We start from the raw sequence: 19,474 nt of genomic DNA, 5'->3' as shown, positions 1-19,474 counted from the left end.
TAGTACATATTGAAAGGTCAAGTGACTTTTAGTAAACAACTGGGCAAGATCCATGCTGCTGAGATTAAATTTGGATTTCTAAAATTGGTTCTACCCTTTCTGTTTAATCTTTGACTTCCTCCTCTGCCGCTGGCCACTGGGCCACAATTCGCAGGGTTTGTTTTATTTACTGCTTCTTTGGTTTGCTTTAGCTGATGTTTTTTATCCTTTGTATATAAATGAATTGTACTTCTGAAAAGCATCAAAATAGGAGGACTCCCATGTAAAAATAATCTGCATGAGCAGCTTGAAACTGGGATTATAAATATTTATCTTCTCAGTTTCTCTCATATCTGATCCGCCTATTGGCTGGTCTCCCTTCCAGCTATGCTCAGAATCTGACCATCCCGTTTCTTGGCTGTGCCCTGATCTGAATCACCACCAGTTCTCCCCCTAGCTTATTGCACAGCCTCCCTTAGGTGTCTTTGCTTCTCTGCTTACCCCCTCCTTCCCAGGGTCTCTTCCACACAGCAGCCTGAGCAGTCCTTTTAAAAGTGGAAATTGATCACGTCACTTCTCTTCTCAAAACTCCCCAAATCTCCCTAAGTAACTCAAAACATCAGAGTCCTTAACTGGCCCATAGGTCGTACATAGCACAGTCACCACCACACTCCAAGCTCATTTCCTGCTAAGCTCATCTTGTTCACCCTGCTCCAGCCAAACTGGCCTTCCTGCATTGCTACTCACGTGTCAAGGAGATCTTGACTCTAAGTGTTCCCTTTGCTTGGAAAACTGCTTCCCTGAATATCCAACTGGCTGACTCTCATGTGACTTTTCAATAGTTTTGCTCAGATCTCAGCTCTTACTCAGGCCTGTCCTGGCTGCCGTATTCATTGCCATAACCTGATCACCAGCATTCCTGATCCCTCCTTACTCACCCAGCCCTACTGCTTCTACTGACACAGCAGATAATTTACTCACTATGTTGACTATTTATTATCGGTCTCCTTCAACCAGAAGTTTGGCTCCATGAAGAAATGAATCATTGTCTTTTTTATTTACTAATGTGCCCCAAGTATTTACAACAGTGACTCTCAAATATTTGTCAAATGAATGAATAAGCACATGAGCGTAGATCAAGTTATCAGACAATGCTTTTTAAAAATTAAACTTAGAGGGAAAATATATGTTACAGATTTTTAATGATCCTTATGCTCTGAAATCACTTTGTAACTTATGAAATCATTGAGTTTGAAAGGTGAATGAAGTCAGTTCCTTTTTTGCTCTTTTGTGAGTTTCAAGGAATCATGGTTAGAGATTTCTGCAAAACTTCTTCCAAATTGGAAACTATGGAGTCCCACCTATTATGAGCCTTTTCAAAAAAGTGGTCAAAAAGTTCCCCATTTCTAATTTCTCTGTGAATAAATGGATGTCCTTTTCACTATCCATTCTGTGAAGACTTCTCGAGAAGAAGGAACAGAAACAGAAACCTCTTGCTCACTCAGGAAAGACTCTGAAATGTTCCTAATTCTCTTATGGAATGTGATCCCGCCCATTACAAGCAGAGGTCCAAATGGGCCCAGTGCTGAAGTCTTACTGCTTATCTTTAAAGCAATTAGAATGATTAGACATTGAGTTAAAATTTTTAATCCAAGATTCTAAAATTTTTGAGATACTTTTTCAGAATAATATTATTTTTATACTTTTGAGTTCATCATTCCAAAATGAAAGCTCACTACCCAAGATATTTTTTAAAAAAGCAAGAACTTGGAAAAAATTTGTTTTGCTTAAGCTTACACAGCTCAGTCATATGGTTGGCCTATGCCAGATTGAGCCAAAACAATGAGTTGATTCATGCTCTGGATAGAAGTTACCACGGTTTTTTGAATTTCATCTGTTTAAATAAAAAGTATAAATGTTATTTTAATCAAGTGTCTGGCATGTCTGATTTTCAGAAACAAGAGAAAACAAAAACAAAATCTGCCTGGGAAATACGTGAGCAGGAGGAACACATTCTGTTTCTAAGGAAAATAAAGTCTAATTGTTCAACATTTATCTATTCCCAATGTATTCCTTCAGAAAAAAAATGTTTGCCTTAGTGGCCTTCCAAAAAATGCTCAACCTAGAACTTTAAGAAATAATATTTGATTGATGACTCAGATAATTCTAAAGACTCCTCCCACTGCAATGACCTAACTTACTGGTCTCATATGCATCCTTTCATTTCTTTGTTTTGAAACGAACATCTCCTGAGCTTCTACTGTAACATCAGGTAAGACTGTCGTTGTACAAATGCAGATGAGCTGTGATCCTTCATCTAGGAAGACAATGTGCTCGCTTTTATTTTCATCAAGTAGAGTTCTAGATGCCAGACAACGCTCTGAGTCAGGAACCTGCGATACTAGCTTGCCACTATAAAACTGAAAATCACAGTACTTCAGAACTAAAATAAATCATAAAAGAATCATACTGGGGGAGGGGACAGTGGGAGGGAGAGGGAATTTCAGGAAGAGAAGGAGGGAGGACCACCGAATCCTTCTGTGTTGTGGGATAAAATAGGAGGGACAGACAGAGAAAGAGAGAGAGACACAGAGACACAGAGACAGAGAGAGGGAGAAACAGATAGACAGAGAAAAACAGAGACAGAGATAGAAATTAAACAAAAATATATGCTTCTCTATTAAATCAACAAGGCACATCTATTGAAGACATACTCAGTATAAAGTTGATGACTTCTTTAGGAGCAATAAAGAGTAATCCAATAAGAAAGTTGTTATAAGCTGGGAGACACTTTGAGGTCTGGAGATATCATGAAGTTTGAGTGATATAGAGAAAATAAAAGGCTTTTTTAAATCCATAAACTGATTTTTTTTCAAACGAGAAAGACTACATTAAGGAAAAGCTATGAATATATTGAGAAAGGATGTCGTGTAAGTCTAGTTCAAAAATGTCTAAATTTTACCATATTCAAAGTTTGACTTTATTTATATCTTTTCTTAAGTTTGGCTTAAGAATAGAGATTCTAATAAATATATTCATTCTACAAATATTTATTTCTGGTCTTGACTGATAAATTATAAAAGTGACCATAATTCTCCACTGGCAGTGTGTGAGAACAGTAGAGGCCATTATTTAAATGATTAATTTAACACTTGAAATCCAGGAACTGGCAAAACACAAGTAAAGATGAAGGCTTCATCACACAAAATAGAAAATTCTGGCAGAAGAGGTCTGGTGAGTAAAGGGGCTGCTGTAACCTACCAGAACCCATAGTTATTTGGGGTGATGGGTAAATCCGACACATTAAAATCAAGAATATGTGTCCAGAAAAAGAAATAATGATACAGAGTTTAAAAAAATGAAAGCCAGGAAGTGGGAAAGGAGATTCGCCTCATTTTTAACTGACAAAGTAGTAATGGGTAGAATAATAAAGAAATCCTATAAATCCAAAATAATAATAACACATGTACAAAAGACTTAACAGTCACTTCACAAAACAGAAAGTCCAAATGATAAACAAACATGAAAAGATACTTGGCCTCATTAGTAATCAGTGAAATGCAGGCTAAATGATACTGCTTCTCAGGGCTGTTTGTGGGTTAAACGGTTTTATATTTAATTCCCCTACATAAATCCTCGTATATGGTAGGTACAAAAACCGTAAATCAGCTTTCCCAAAGATTCTCACTTGACTTTTTCTAGGAGCCATCACTATAATGCCAATGAGCACATAAATGTAAAGACACTCTCCATAGTCTTAACATCCATTAATAACCTCAACTTATACCGGATGTTTCCAAAGCTTAGAATTAAACTTGGACTTCTCGTAGTGAATATACAGCATCATCTCATGTGCAGATTTAGCCACTAACCCACTCCTGGCTTCCCGCACTCTTTCCGACTCTCATTTTCTCTTCATGCCATTGTCCTCATCCCTTTTACATTTATTTTGAATTGTTATTGTGCATGCACCTAAGAAGGCACTTTCAATTCTTTCTGAGAACAAGTAGGGTATAAATAGACACTATAAAACAAATCTGTGCAAAGTTTGGCCTATTACCTAGAAGCCCTTTGCAGTACCATGATCCTCAGGGCATGATACATCTGTGGGTCATGCACAAATACACTGAGTTTGCCATACCAGTGGGTTGCTTTGGAGAAGGCTCAAAATCAGCACCCTGAGAACTGCACTTGCTCTCTGGCAGTCACCTTAAATTAGCCTGCTCTAAGAATTTATTGGTCAAGGTAGTTTCTACCCAATTGGAAGGAATGACATCCACACAAGTGATCGATGACCAACAGACTAACTACATCGGCACATACCAAAGAAGACAGAGTCTCCGAAGAGTAAGGAGGGGGTGGTGTCTCCACAGCTATTTCGGGATCTTCCTGCTCACTCTCACTGTAGCACTCTATAAGAAAAATGAAAATGCCTCAGTTTTGAATGCTGTTATCACTTATTCCATAATGCATGACAGAGGTTTTTCTCCATCTGGCTATTGCAATTCCAGTCCAATTCAGAAAATACTTATCTAGTGAGCTACCTGGTGCAAGGAGATTACATAAGAGGGAAAAATGACTGGCCATGTTAGGGTTTCTGCTTTTCTGTTCAATATGCGGGAAGAGGACTAACCGTAGCTCAGGGAAAATAAAATAATTCCTCAAAAGAGGTGTGAGTCATATACTTAGGGAGCATAAAATCAGTAGTGATTAATTTTAATCATAGGAATTATAATGAGCTGAAAACAGCAGGCTAAGTAAACCATCAATGGTGCACACAGAGGAATGGGAGAACCAGACCCCGGACGCAGGCTGAGCCAAGTGTATGGAGTCCCCTAAAGGATATGGTGGAAAATGAAGCTGAAAGGTTGCTTCAGGCCATATCATGGAAGGCCTTACATACCAGGAGAAGAAGGATTTTCTGTATTTTTTCCTTCACAATCTATAAATGTGCTTCAAATATACAACGAGTATTCATTTTATGGAAAAGAGGATCAAAGAGATGGTTAGGAGACTGGTTTCACCGTATTGCATTGTACTTCTTTATTTTTTAAAATCAAATTGCAACTTTCCCACTTCTGAACTCAAGATTTTATGATTTTATTATCCAAAGACCTAACTCCCTACTTCCAATTCTCGAGTTTTATGTGGTCTGAGCTTTTCAGAAATAGTATCTCAGCTCTATGACTCCTGACATGAAAAGACTCCTTCTTCTCAATACTGAGGAGTAATTGCATCAGTAAGAAGAATTAGACTCTTGTAGCTTTTGAACCCTAAAAGCTACAGACTGAGATAAAAATATGGCCTGTGTCCCAATCTGACATTCAGGTTTCTAGTACAAACTTAGAGTAATTAGTCTCAGTGCACACCTGGTGGAAATATTAAAATACCAGAGAGGAAATAGTGGGATGAAAGTTATCTGTCTAGATCATGACAAGATCATGTCTATGAGTAAGAATTTGGTAAATGGAACAAGAAAACATTTGCATTGGCAATTGTTTGAGATGTCAGTGAAGCCTACAGCTGCTAATGTGTGGGTGAAGTGTGAAAAGCATTCTTAGCTAGCATGGGAAGCTCTATTCCGTGTTGGTGAGTCTGTGTGAATACGTCTGTCTCTACATATTTTCAGATAATTTTAAATGCCAAAGTATGTTTCATTATGACCATACTATACATAGAGGTTGATGTTGTATTTTCATCCTATTGTAATACTCTTGCTAAATTTTCATAAATTTAAAATAGAACCCACCTTCATCCTTTGTAGTGGATTCCTGGTGGATTACAGCTAATCCAAGCTTGCTTAACCACCTAAAATTCAAATAGAAAATAAATGACCAAAGAGATTGTTCCTCAACTTATTCACCTTCCCCCTAGACCCTGAAGGAAGGTCTTGTGCCAGATTTTATAATGAGAAAAGTCAGAGGCCAGCCCAGTGGTATAGTGATTAAATTAGCGCACTCCGCTTTGGTGACCTGGGGTTCATGGGTTCGGATTCTGGGCACAGACCTACACACTGCTCATCAAGCCATGCTGTGGTGGCATCCCACATACAAAATAGAGGGAGATTGGCACAGATGTTAGCTCAGGGACAATCTTCCTCAAGCAAAAAGAGTAAGATTAGCGACAGATAGCTCATGGACAATCTTCCTCACACACACGCACAAGTCATAATTCCATAGTCAGTGGAATTATGAAACTCCACTGCATAAATTTGTGCTATTGAAATACAGGACCTCTGGTTTCACATTCAGGGCATTCTTTGTAAGATAAGAAATGAAGGGGCCCATTATCCAGTTGATTAATGTGGGCAGCTTCACTAGATACTTTAAATACATGAACAAATCTATGTTTTGTTATTGCACATATGAAAATTTTAGAAACCATCAAAATTTTTATCATTGAATTTAGTAACATAACCATTAAAGTTCTGTCTATATAATTCTTAGAATGCAAGTTTATTTCACAAAAAATAAAGAAAACATGATCCATTTTTAAGCTGAAATTTTTGTATCAGTCAGTACAAGATCTGGCTAGAGCTTTACAGGTTTCCCTAAGATGGGGAAAATTTTAATTCCTTGAAGAGTTTTATTTAAGGTAGAAATTGACAACGTCCTGTCTTCTATTGATTTATCATTTTACTAGCAAGGAATTGCAACTAAACATCAATAACAAAAATAGAACCAGGCAAACCTTAAGGAACTCAAACTTCAGGCCACTGTAATTCCTTCTCAAGGGTTTAGTTAGGAACATATTTTATGAAACAAGTTTTTAGAAGACACAAAATGTGTCTATTTCATATGCTTCTAGATACATAATGTTCTATTTAAAGGGGAAACATTTCAGAGCACTGGTAATCTAAGTGATTTATTTCCTACTTCTTTCCAGTTTTCTGTATTTTTAAAAAATATTCCATATTGTGTATTCATCTTCTTTTTTTTTTTTTTTTTTGAGAAACCAGAGCACTCCATAGTGGCCTGAGTCAACCAATACCAACAAAATAATAATAATAGGACTATGCACTTATTGATTCACTTATACTTTTCATTGCTTCTAGTTCTGTAACGCCCCATGAACCACACTGCATGCTATACTCCCACCATGTCATAAATATTGCACATTCCCAAATCTACAACTGTCAACAAATTAGGAATCACTACCCAACTCTCACCTGCCATGGTCTTGCTTTATCTATTATTTTTTAACAGGAAATAAATGATAAATTTTATTTTTGAAAATAAGTAGAATAGGACTTTCTACAAGAAGGACGATGAGCTCCAGCCTCATTTAAGAAGTCTCTTTCAGCACCGTGATAAACATAAGCTCTCTGAGGCCACTTAAAACTAGACAACTACCTGAACTCAGGTCGTGTCATAGGAACCAGAAAATGATCATCAAGACCCAATAGAATAATAAACAAATCAAAGAAACAGTAACTCACAGAAAAAATACAAATGGCTAATAAATGTATTGAAAAAATTCTCAGCCTCAAGAGTGTTTTTGGAAATGCATATCCAAACACAAGAAAATATTTTTCACCATTAGATTGGCAAAAATTTAAAATATCACTGATTTCTAGACTTTTGGAAGAAATATTCTCATCCTTTGTTGGTTGATGAAAATTGATACGGCCAATTTTAAGCAGGCAATTTGTTGACACTATTCAAAATATAAATATCTATTCCCACTACCCAACAATTCTAATTATAAATATCTACCTTACAAAAACACACCTTCATGTACACAAATAAATGTGGAAAATGTTAATTCAACAAGGCTTGCAATGGCAAAAAGAAAATAACACTGAAACAATAGAATTTCCCGTTAATAGAAAAATGGATAAAGTATGGTACTGATTCATCAGAACCATGTTATAATGAAGCCAATAAAAGGACTGAGATGGGGGGGGGGGTCTTGTAATGACCTGGAAAAACTCTCACGTACTGTTAAGTGAAAAAAAGCAAGTACAAAAACTTATGTTTAGCCTGGTTCAACATACTTTAAAACTATATATTTGTATACGTGCACGAATTGGTATGAAAAGTGTCAGGAAGGATATGCAGTCATGTGCTGCACAATGATGTTTCAGTCAACGATGGACCACATATCCACATAATCTTATGGTGGTCCCATAAGATTAGCACCATAGAGCCTAGGTGTGTAGTAGGCTATACCATCTAGGACTGTGTAAGTACACTCTCTGATGTTCACACAACAATGCAATTGCCTAATGACACATTTCTCAGAATGCAACCCTGTTGTTAAGCAATGCGTGACTGTACATCATACTGTTAAAAGTGGTGAATCCTAGTGAGAGAAGTTGATCTGGAAGGTGAAGTTAGGGGTCTGGGAAGGTTTTCACTTTACATACTTCTGTATTACATGATTTTTTTACAAGAATACATTTTATGTATTACTTAACTAAAAGAAACATTTAAAAAAATTAAAAAATCAATCAGGCAAAGCATAATGAATTTAATGATCACTTTTGTGTGTGTGTGAGTGAGGAAGATTGGCCCTGAGCTAACATCTGTGCCAATCTTCCTCTATTTTGCTTGCAGGAAGCTGCCACAGCATGGCTTAATGAGCGGTGTGTAGGTCCATGCCCAGGATCCGAATCCAAAAACCCCAGGGTGCCAAAGCAGAGTGCGCAAACTTCCCATTATGCCACAGGGCCAGCCCCAACAATTTTTTTTTTTTAATAAATCAAGACAAAAAATAGTTTTGAATTGAAAATACCTGAAACAAGAAAAGGCATTTCTAAGTTCCTTTCCAGAACATGTAAACACAGAAATAAAGCAAAAAAGAAGAATATTGGCAATAAAGAAATGATTCCTCTTGCTACCATTAGACACTTGTCTGAAAAACTGGTGATTGTTTATAATCTTGTTTGACTGTTTTCTTTCTAGTACCCACTGGCTTAGAGTACCTCCTTTGCTAAGAATTTTTTTAAAACATCAAGGCAGTAAAAATATTTCTATTTGTGGCTAAATAGGTGGATGCACAAAAAGACTTATATTTACATAAAAGAGATGACAGATGTTTCCTGGGAGTTTGTTGTATATTCAGTCCACGAGAATGTGTGTGTTGGAGAAGCACAAGTGGTAAGAAATTGATGTACCGAACAAGAACCCTCTTCCCACAGCGAGAAGGCAGCTACCTCCAGTCTTTGTTTAGAAACCGTCTCTTGCATTACCCTTAATTACTTACCCCTGTACTTTTAAACTGAGGGTCCCTACAGAACACACTGCATTTCTATTAAACTTAATTACCTTTCCCTTCATCGTCTCTGAGAGAAATGTCACCACCCAAAAATGCAGTTCCCCAAGGAGGCGAACTTCTAAAACGGGACTCGCCACTCCAAATGCCACCCCCTCCGTCCCCAGCAATGCTGCATCTCGCTAAGAAATACCCAGCTACGTCATTTGCTGGCTTAAAGAGGCCACATCAGTAAGAAAGGAAGCTCTTCAGGTGCTACTGGAGAACAAATCTCTAAATATCATCTTCATAATCTTGTGGGAGAAAGCAGAAGTTAAGCTGGGGCCCAAAGAGATTCTGCATTATTGGCTATCCGAAAAATCACCTTCAGAATAATAAAACTTAACAACAATATTATAAACAAAAGAAATTATGATACATGCAGGCACAGGCAATGTGGGCCATTTACCTATGAGTGGCCAGATGGACGATTTTTAAGCGTATCAAGGACACTGAGAGGTTCAAAACTATAGGGTCAAGAATACTTAGGCTCAAATTTCAATTTACATCTTGTTTTTAAGCTGGAAAGGTAAACAAGATACTAACATAATTTCAAGTAAAATTACTAGATCTTCACAGCATAAATGGGCAATGAGATCTTCACTTTCATAACTAGGAAATGCTCTAACAGCCAACTGGGCAGTGTATGTATCATATATATAGCTATCCTTATGCCGCTGTACTTGCCATTAGATCTCTGCAAAGGGAGAAGATGACAACTGAAGATAAATGGACAAAACCAAAAAACTGGAGAAGTGGGTATGCAGGGAGCTAAATAACTCAGATATGCAATTTAGAGAGCAGATCTGCCTGAAGTGTAACAGATTCAGATAACCTTGTAAGTGTCTCACACTTGTACTGGTTTAAAAATGCATTTTACTGTGTAGGTGGAGAAAAAACTTCATTGGGTAACAAAACACTTAGCAGTAATTGTTTCTCTGGTAAATTGGGTCTCACTCTCCCCTTATAGGAGGGGACAGAACTGCTTTGAAAGAAGCAGCCACAGGAGAGGTAGGAAGGATGTATGCAGACAGGAAGGACGCTGGAGATACAAGACATTATTTGAGAGAAGCCAGGGACAGCAGGGGGTCAGAGGGGACAGAAGCCACATTGTTTCACGGCCAGTAAAGACCAGAAAGGAGGGGCCAGCCCAGTGGTGCAGCGGTAAGTGAGCACGTTCCACTTCAGCGGCCCTGAGTTTGCCAATTCGGCTCCCGGGTGCAGACATGGCACCGCTTGGCACGCCATGCTGTGGTAGGTGTCCCACATATAAAGTAGAGGAAGATGGGCATGAATGTTAGCTCAGGGCCAGTCTTCCTCAGCAAAAAAGAGGAGGATTGGCAGCAGTTAGCTCAGGGCTAATCTTCCTCAAAAAACAAAACGAAACAAACAAAAAAACCCCAAAAGACCAGAAAGGACCCTCACTATCCTCACTATGGTAGAACTTCAAGTACTGCTGGGCAGGACATTAAGCCTTGCACATTCCTCTTATATACCTAGGGCTTCCTAATTGATAGGATTTAGAGTTACCAATGCAAATAAAAAGAGAAATAAAGAGCTTTGTCTGTGAAGTTTAATATCCTCTCCAGATGCTTGAGAAAGACGGGGGGCAAAGCTAAAATCAGAAAGAGGGTAGACTCAACTTCTCTTTGTCCAAGTAAATAAAAGACTTGTTTGGAAGGCTCAATTGTTGATTCCTTGCCTTGGTATTTCTAACACAGGGTTTCCCAACTTTCTGGGGAAAGAGTCATTCCGCCCTCATCTGAAGGATTGCAGTAGAGAGATCATGTAGGGAACAGATGAGGATGCCTCTACCTCAATGGGGCTGCTGATGGAATGTCCTGTAAGAAGTTGCGTGTGTGTGTGGGCACTCATGCTCACGCATGTTTGGTGAAAAGCAGCTTCTTTTTTCTTTAAGTTTCTACAGCGAGAGGGCAAAGAGAAATTATACAGGGCAGATAGATGAGGAAAAAATAGATAAAATAATTTAATAAAATAAATAAAATAATAAAATAGATTAAGCTTAGACAAACTCTGTGATTGGGGGAATTATGTCTAAATTCTTTAATTCTTTATTTCTATTGCCCAGGATCCGCTACAATGGGGCACATAGCAGGTGTTCCATAGACATATTTTTAATTAGTTAATGTAAGGCTATAAGAGACTGAGAATTCTAAGCATCAGGCTAAAATTAAATAGAAGGCCCTTTGATGCCTCAAGCACCTCAGTACATAGCCTCATTCAAATAACAGCCATTGATATCATCCCATAATCTAAACCAGTATGGATGGAGTAGGGTGGGTAGTACTCTACACATATATTCCACTCATTTAAACAGGGTAAGAGGGAAAGGGAGGCAGGGAGGTAAAATTTTCTGTTAGAGGTGCTCTGAGCTAAGACATTTTGCAAAATGTTTGGGATAGAACATGGAGAGGCGACAAGCACAGGAATCATAATGATAATCACAGCACGCAAGCGCCACAGATATACTTTTCATATAGAATTCTGAAACCCGTGAGATCGGTTACATAATACTTTCAAGCCCTTCTTCCTGTGATGCTGATCCTCATTTTAACATTTTCCTATAATGACTTCTGTCTATTCCTTTCTCAACTTAGTGATTCCCTCAGAAGAATCTTACTACTTCTTCCTAAAATAGCCATTTTGATATGTGTGGTTCTCCAAAACACTTCCAAATCCTGGAGAAGAAAGCAAGAAGACTTTATAACTGCCAAAGAGATTAACCCTTAAAGCAGCAAAAATAAATAAATCAATAATTGATACAAACATATGTTTAAAATTTGAACGCCTGACCAAAGTAAGCGCATGCCCATAAAGATTGAAATTAGCGATTTTTCTCTACTTACATACTCATTTCCTGGGTATTCTCAGCTGCAAAATAAAAGGTCTTGATCTGTGGATGGCTGATCTTAAAAGCGCTTGAAGGGGGGAAAAGCATAGACACATAAGAAATTAGTGTTTGAAATCATCGGTGGTTTGAAAGTAAAGCAGTCAAATATAAGTAGGGTAAGTTCATCTGCTTTCTTTGTAAATTAAAAAATAATAATTTAGTTACATTAAATACCTGTTATTGAATCTCTATTTCATGTAGAGAGCGAAAGGTTAGTTTATCACATTGGGACATCCAGAACAAGACTGAGTCATGGCTGATCAATGGTTTCTTTTTAAAACATGTGGGCATATTCTTTTATTTTCATTTGCTAACTGATTTACTATAAAAAGACAAATGAAAATTTAGCCTGATAGAGGTGTCATTTCAAAATACTGAGATCAACTCCGTTAAGCAAAGTATTTATTCAAATTCAATCAAATATACGGTCATGTGCCACATAATGATGTTTCCTTCAATGACAGACTGCATATAAGATGGTGATCTCATTAGATTAGTACCATACAGCCTAGATGTGTAGTAGGCTATACCATCAAGGTTTGTGTGAGTGCACTCTATGACATTTGCACAATGATGAAATCACCTAACAACACATTTCTCAGAACCTGTTCCCATCACTAAGCGACTTGTGACTGTACACAAAAATTTTATTTACAGGAAAATAACCAAGTATAGAATTTTTACACTGTGATAACACACCAAAACCTTATCAAAGCCTCCCTCTATTAGTAAAAATATATTGTGTAATATATATTTTTAGTATAAGGATATAATACATTGAAGATAATGAAGTGTTTCCCCTTTACCATTTAGATCAGAAGTCCCGCAGCACAGGACAGGGTTTTTGTAAATAACCGGTTTGGTCAAAACCACAAGAATCTACACAACCTCATGTATTATTGGATATGTGCAGCTACACCAGCATGGCAAAGACTTAAAAGATAACACGAGTTTATTCATCTTTTTAAGAGGAAGCTAACCAATTGCTGCTTCCAGTAACATAGGTCAATAGGGAAATACACCTTTCTGATAAAACAAGAAAAGATGTCAGACGTAGAGGAAAGAAAAAGGTCAAGGTGAAGAGGACACGTATGCAAAATGCAGCTGGATGCTATGACGGGAAGACTTCTTGACTGGGAGTCTGGATAGCCAGTCTGGAGCCAGCTCTCCTGCGAGTTCGAGACAAGTCTAGACTCTCCAGGCTACTCCTTTCTCAATAAAATGAGGACCATGGGCTGGTGACTTTTTCGGTTCCTGTCAGTTCTCAAATCCTTTGGACTTAAATTATATTGAGACATAATCCCCAAGTCTAAGACATCTCAGAGGATCCAATTTCAAAGGTGCTACTGACAATTCTATGAACTAAGAAAAAGAAACTGGGCTTGCTGGCATATCTGCATCTCTGGCGAATCCTATTTAACTAGTCATCCTCTTTAAAGGACAAACTCCTGACATTTGACCTCCCTGCCAATCCTGGATGGGAACTTGTTTTTCTTTCTATTGCAGACACAGTCGTAAACAACATGCCATGCCAAGGCTCCATGGGGTTTTTAAGTCCATCTGCTCCATAAACTGAAATCCCAGAAAAAAAAAGGTTAAAAGCTTCTATTACTGTTTAGGGTGCCAACCCACAATGCCCAAAATTCTCAGACATTTGAGTGTCATCTTCACTAACTTTCAGATCTCCACATCACTCAAGGAACATTATGAAGGAATATTATCCTAGCTCAGAGTTTTGTGGAAAATGCTAGACAACTTACTGCTTTTTCTTGCATTCAGATGCTCTCTCCACAGTGAAATCAGGCAGGTTGACAAATCCATCAGCCTTCTCTGCCTGAAACAAATACATACCACAAATATGAATAAATGCATCAATCCTAGCAGTTAGTTTATTCAGATCATATACATTGAATAGAAATAGTACAGATAAAATGAAAGAGAATCAAGATACCTCTCTGAATCAGCATTGGACTTCCCATCCATCTTTCCATGAAAAGTAACATGACTACACTGTAGGGATGGCCAACATATGGCATGCTTGGGACCTGCCCCCCACCCCCCATCTCCAGCTTTCTGGAAAACATCAAAGCTAACCCATCGGAGCTCAACTTCCTCCTGAGTCCACAGGCATTTTCAGCATCCTTCTCACCCTAATACTGCAATAAGCCACAAGCACATAAGACGCAACCTACTTAACATTTTAATATATGGTGGACAGAGACCTGATTTTGGAGTTAGCAAACTGACTTTGGAGTTAGCAAATCAAGACTGATATCATGGATCCACCACTTATTGGTTGTTATAAGACTTAAGCGAGCTCACATAAATAAAACACTTAGACACTCAACAAACATTGTTTCCTCTGCCAAGTCTGTAGACAGTTCCTTGGGATTAAATCACAGAATCATATCTTGGAAAATCTCAGTGCCATAATCAGTTTCTAGGAGTTCTTTCTACAAAGGAAAGAATGCAGAAGAAAATGACATATGTTTTGAGGAGAAAACATGAATGCCAATTTAAACACGAAATATTTCATAGGAAACATAGTCATTGTTCCACCTCTCTAAGAATTTGTTAATCTTTATTTTATGGATAAAATTTAATTGAACCACAAAAAGGCTAGATTGCTTATCACAGATGGAACTCAAATCTTCTTCCGTCTACAGGGGTGTCTCTGAGAGGAGAAATACAATCCACAATATTAAACACAAATGAGTCAGTGGTTATTGGAAGATGAGTAAAAGTTGATTTTGAAAATACAATCTTAATTTTAAAAGTCAGCTAGCTATTAAATTAGCGCCAGGGGTGCTCTTAGTTCACTTCATTATTCTGTGTCTCTTTTCTTTATCACCAACTAGAGTACAACTTGCACTCTTCTTTTCAGAAAAATTAAACTATGAAACACCCAACCCTCTGCCTATCCCATCTTCTCTTCCTACATGGGTCAATTTATCCAAACTCCTAACTTGAAATGCTTTCTTCTTATAAAGACTCAAAACTCAATTCTAAAGGGCACTTTCTTCTTTAAAAAATTATATGTCTATTATTTTTTTATTCAATTTATCTATCTCTTGATAGGCTATTTAATTACTGGACGGTAGTTTCACAAATCCTATCTCAAAGAGAATGTGAAGTATATAAAGAACATAGACTACGTAAGTCAACTTTTTCTGTAATACCAATGATTCCTGTGGATTCTCAGTTGTCATTATATTAAAGTATAGTTTTGAAAAACTATGTTAAGCTCCAGAATTCCAGTCCTAGATATACATCCAAAAGAAGTGAAAACAGGTACTCAAATAAATACAAGTACATGCATGTTCACAGCAGCATTATTCACAAAGCCCAAAAGATGGAAACAGTCCAAATGCCCATCAACAGAGGAACAGAAAAATAACTGTCGTCTATCCATACAATGGAATATTATTCAGCCATAAAAATGAATGAAGTACTGATATATGCCACAATGTGGATGAACCTCAAGAATACTATGCAGAGTGAAAGAAACCAGACACAAAATGTCACATAGTGTATGATTCCATTTATATGAAATATCCGGAATAGGTAAAGCCAAAGAGACAGAACAGAAGGTAGTGGTTGCCGGGGTTAGGGGGAAAGGAGAACAGGCAGCAACTGCTTAATGGGTATGGATTTTCCTTTTGGTGTGATGAAAATGCTTTGCAACTAGATACAGGTGGTGGGTTGCCAATGTGAGTGGACTAGATAGGGGTGGTAGTGCAATTGTGAGTGTACTAAACACCACTGCATCGCTCACTTTAAAATAGGTAATCTCATGTGAATTGCACCTGAATAAAAAAAATACCTATGTTAGGCTAAGATATTTTATGTAAATTCCTGTAATTGTTTTAGAAAGAAAATGACATTTGTTTCTACTTCCTCGTCTCATTCATTTCTAGGCCCAGTGTTCCACAGAAACTGTAGTTACCATGAACCCCAATGACCATCATGTGGCTAAATCTCATCTCTCCTTTTTAGCCCTCACTTAATTGACTTCTAGTAACTGATACTATAGCCTGCTCCCTCCCTCTTGAATGCCTCATATCTTGCTTTTCTGACAACGTGTTCCTGCTGTTTCCCTTCTCCTCTAACTGCTCCCTGCTTTCTTCCATGGGATCCTCTTCTCCTGCCTGCTTCTTAAATGTCAGTGTTCTCAAGATTTCTGACTACAGACTTTTTTTCTTCTCACCCCAGTGCTCTCTATGGGGGGTCATACACACTCCCATGGCTGCACGGTTATATACACATATCCTAAATTTATATCTGAAACTGGGATTCAATCCTGGAGCTTCTCTCTCAGAGACCTAATTACCCAGTGTACCTATTCACATGGGAGATTCCATGGATTTCCTGTCTGTGTCCCCCCACCCCAAATTCATATGCTGAAGCCCTAAACCCCAATGTCATCATATTTGGATGTGGGGCCTTTGGGAAGTAATTAGATGTGGATGAAGTCATGAGGGTGAAGTCCCCATGATGGGATTAGTGCCCTCATAAGAAAAGAAAGAGACAAGAGCCCCTTGACCACTTCCCTCCATGTAAGGATACAGCAAGAAAACAGCTGTCTGCAAGCCAGAAAAAAGACCCTCGCCAGACATGGAATCTTCCAGCACCTTGATCTTAGACTTCTTAGCCTCCAGAACTATGAGGAATAATGTTTGTTGTTTAAGCCACCTGGTCTATGGTATTTTGTTATAACAGCACAAACTGACTAAGACACTCCTCAAGAGTGACAAATCCAAAACCAAGTCATCACCTTACTCCGTAAAATGCCTGCTCCTCTTTCTTCTGTGTTCTCTACTTCCACGAATGAGATCACTTTCTGTCCAGTTCTCAAAAACAGAAATGTGGGAGACATCTTTGACTCTTCAATTTCTTTCTCAGCATCCACGCAAGTAATTGACTAAGTTGTATCGTTCCTGCCTCTATCCCAGCTCTTCAATCCATGCATTACCTACCTCTCCTACAGACCACCACTAACTCACCTGAATTACTGCAAAAGTCTCCTAAACCATTCTCCCTCCTCTAATTCTGTCCTTTCCTCCAATTTAGCATCCAAATCACATCACAGCAAATCTTTACTCCATGAATATTCTTCCCGTCACCTCTTTCATTAAAATCTTGTATGGTTCCCAATTGCTCTTGGATAAGTTTAAGCGTCTTAGCAGAGCATAAAATGCCCTTCACAATCAAGCCCTGCTTAATTAGTTTCATCTCCTCCAACGTCCCTACCCCTTACTTAACCAAAAATAAACAAATAAAGAAAAAACAATACTTTCATTAATCTAAATCAGAATTGACACTCAATTTATAGCATTATTAGTCTCTAGACAATCTATTTTCAGTACAAAGAGCTTATCTTAAATGATAACAACATAGAAGTCAATCAACAAAAAATGAAACATAAATATATGTAAGAGAGAAGTTGTAAATCTTCATTTGGGTTGATTCCTTTTCTGCATAATGAAATGGCTGAGTTTCCTTCCACTAAGAGCCTAAATAAATTTGAGTAAAAGCTATGTTAGTGTTTGCCCCAGTAAATCTTTCCTTTACAGCAAGGGCATTTTTTCTCTGTACTGAAGACATTCACACTGTATTCAAAATCACAGATAACTGTGTCAAAAACTGTCTTTGCTTATTTGACTTGCAAAAATGCCTCAAAAATGACAATCACGGTGGGAAATCCTAAGGGATTGACAGTTTCCTCCTCTTCCTCTTTTTCCTCCTCCTCCTCCCTCAGATCCCTTGTTCCTTATTACATTAACTAAAATAACTTTCTCAAATAATATCCTTCCTCTTCAATAATTCCTAACTTTCTGAAGAGTTACTTGAAAGTTCTGCATTGGTGCCTGCAATTTTCCCTCTGTATCCTAATGTAATAAAAGTCCTGTTTTCTTGCCAAAAATATCAAACCATCCTTTGGCCATTGTGCCAAAGTTGTCTTCCCAAGTCTAGCCTTAAATCTGAAGACAGGCAATGTTTGTCCCTTTGTGATATGAAGTTCAAAAGGAGTCAATGACTCCTCACATATCAGTGCATCCACTTGTCCCAGAAACTCTGATTTTGTTCATCTCAATGGAGCCTCCTCTGCAGTTGCTTTATTAGGCAGCATTAAGTACACATTTTTATCCAAGCTGTCAGTGTTACACATTCATTTATTCAATGCATATTTATTGAGAACCCGCTTTGTGTCAGGCACTGTGTCAGATATTTGGGATATATCAGTGGACAAAACAGACAGAGAGCTCTTCTCTCATGCGGAAAAGAGACCATAGCTCAATATAGGAACCCATAAATTACATTGCATATTGTGGGCAATAATTCCTATGGAAACAAGTAAAGTTGATCAGGGTAAAGAGGTTCAGACTGCAAGCAGGGCAGGTTGCCTTCTGCTCCTAGGCTTACAATGCCCTTCCTACCTCACTTCCCTAGACACATCTCCAAGAATCAACTTAGGTGTGACCTTCTCCAAAACTTCTCCCCTGCTCCTGTGAGCCTGAAATAGCTGCCGTCCTCTTCATGCCCAAGCACCAGCGGTGGGCTTCACTTACACACTTCTCTTACTGTATTTAGTTCTCTGGTTATTTCTCTGTTTCTCCAATAGACTGTGAGGACCCGGAAGGAAATAATTTTGTGATTTATAGTTATATCATTAATACTTGGAACAAAGTAGTTGTTCAGTACATGTGAAATAAAGAAATGAGTTTTATGGATGAATGAATGACAGGAACATTGTATTTCTCCTCTGACAATAAAGAAAGTGCTAAAATGAAATGCAGGAGCCACTTTGGAAAACAGTTTGGCAGTTTCTAAAAAAGATAAACATATGATTACCATAGAATCCAGCAATTCCACTCCTCTTGGGTATTTACCCAAGAGAAATGAAAGCATATGTGCGTGCCAAGATTTGCATGCAAATATTTATAGCAGCATTATTCATAATAGCCAAAAATTGGATAAAATCTAAATATCCATCAACAAAAAATAATTAGTGTGGGGTAGTGATACAATGGAATATTTTTAGTGAACTATTGACACATGCTAAAACATGGATAAACTTTGAAAACATTATGCTCAGTGAAAGCCAGACACAGGAAACCACATATTACTATATGTTTCCTTTATATGAAATGTAGAGAAAAGGAAAATCTACGGAGACAGAAAATAGAATAGTGGTTTCCTGGAGTTAGGAGTGGGAGTGGAGATTAACTGCACATGAACATAATGTTATTGATTTGATGAAAAAGATTTAAAACTAATTTATTATGATGGCTTCATCACTCAGTAAATTTACCAAAAATCGCAGAATTG

At 37.8% G+C, this 19,474-nt stretch overlaps 2 protein-coding genes across 6 annotated transcripts in view; one reads left to right on the top strand and one right to left on the bottom strand.

The window, feature by feature from the left end:
* Positions 1–19,474, bottom strand: part of IPCEF1 (interaction protein for cytohesin exchange factors 1) — a 176,583-nt gene that overhangs the window by 32,591 nt on the left and 124,518 nt on the right. For all 5 annotated transcript variants that reach the window (XM_046669269.1, XM_046669268.1, XM_046669271.1 and 2 more), the window contains 4 exons: positions 13,906–13,979; positions 12,102–12,173; positions 5,729–5,787; positions 4,303–4,391 (listed from right to left, as the gene is read on the bottom strand). In XM_046669269.1, coding sequence (XP_046525225.1) covers positions 4,303–4,391; positions 5,729–5,787; positions 12,102–12,173; positions 13,906–13,979 — 294 coding nt within the window. The remainder of the gene's footprint in view (positions 1–4,302; positions 4,392–5,728; positions 5,788–12,101; positions 12,174–13,905; positions 13,980–19,474) is intronic.
* Positions 1–19,474, top strand: part of OPRM1 (opioid receptor mu 1) — a 166,346-nt gene that overhangs the window by 131,431 nt on the left and 15,441 nt on the right.

The sequence above is a fragment of the Equus quagga genome, chromosome 8, assembly GCF_021613505.1.
Source record: "Equus quagga isolate Etosha38 chromosome 8, UCLA_HA_Equagga_1.0, whole genome shotgun sequence".
Classification (NCBI taxonomy): domain Eukaryota; kingdom Metazoa; phylum Chordata; class Mammalia; order Perissodactyla; family Equidae; genus Equus; species Equus quagga.
The sequence above is the reverse complement of the archived record's forward strand: the minus strand, read 5'-3'. Positions and strand labels throughout refer to the sequence as shown.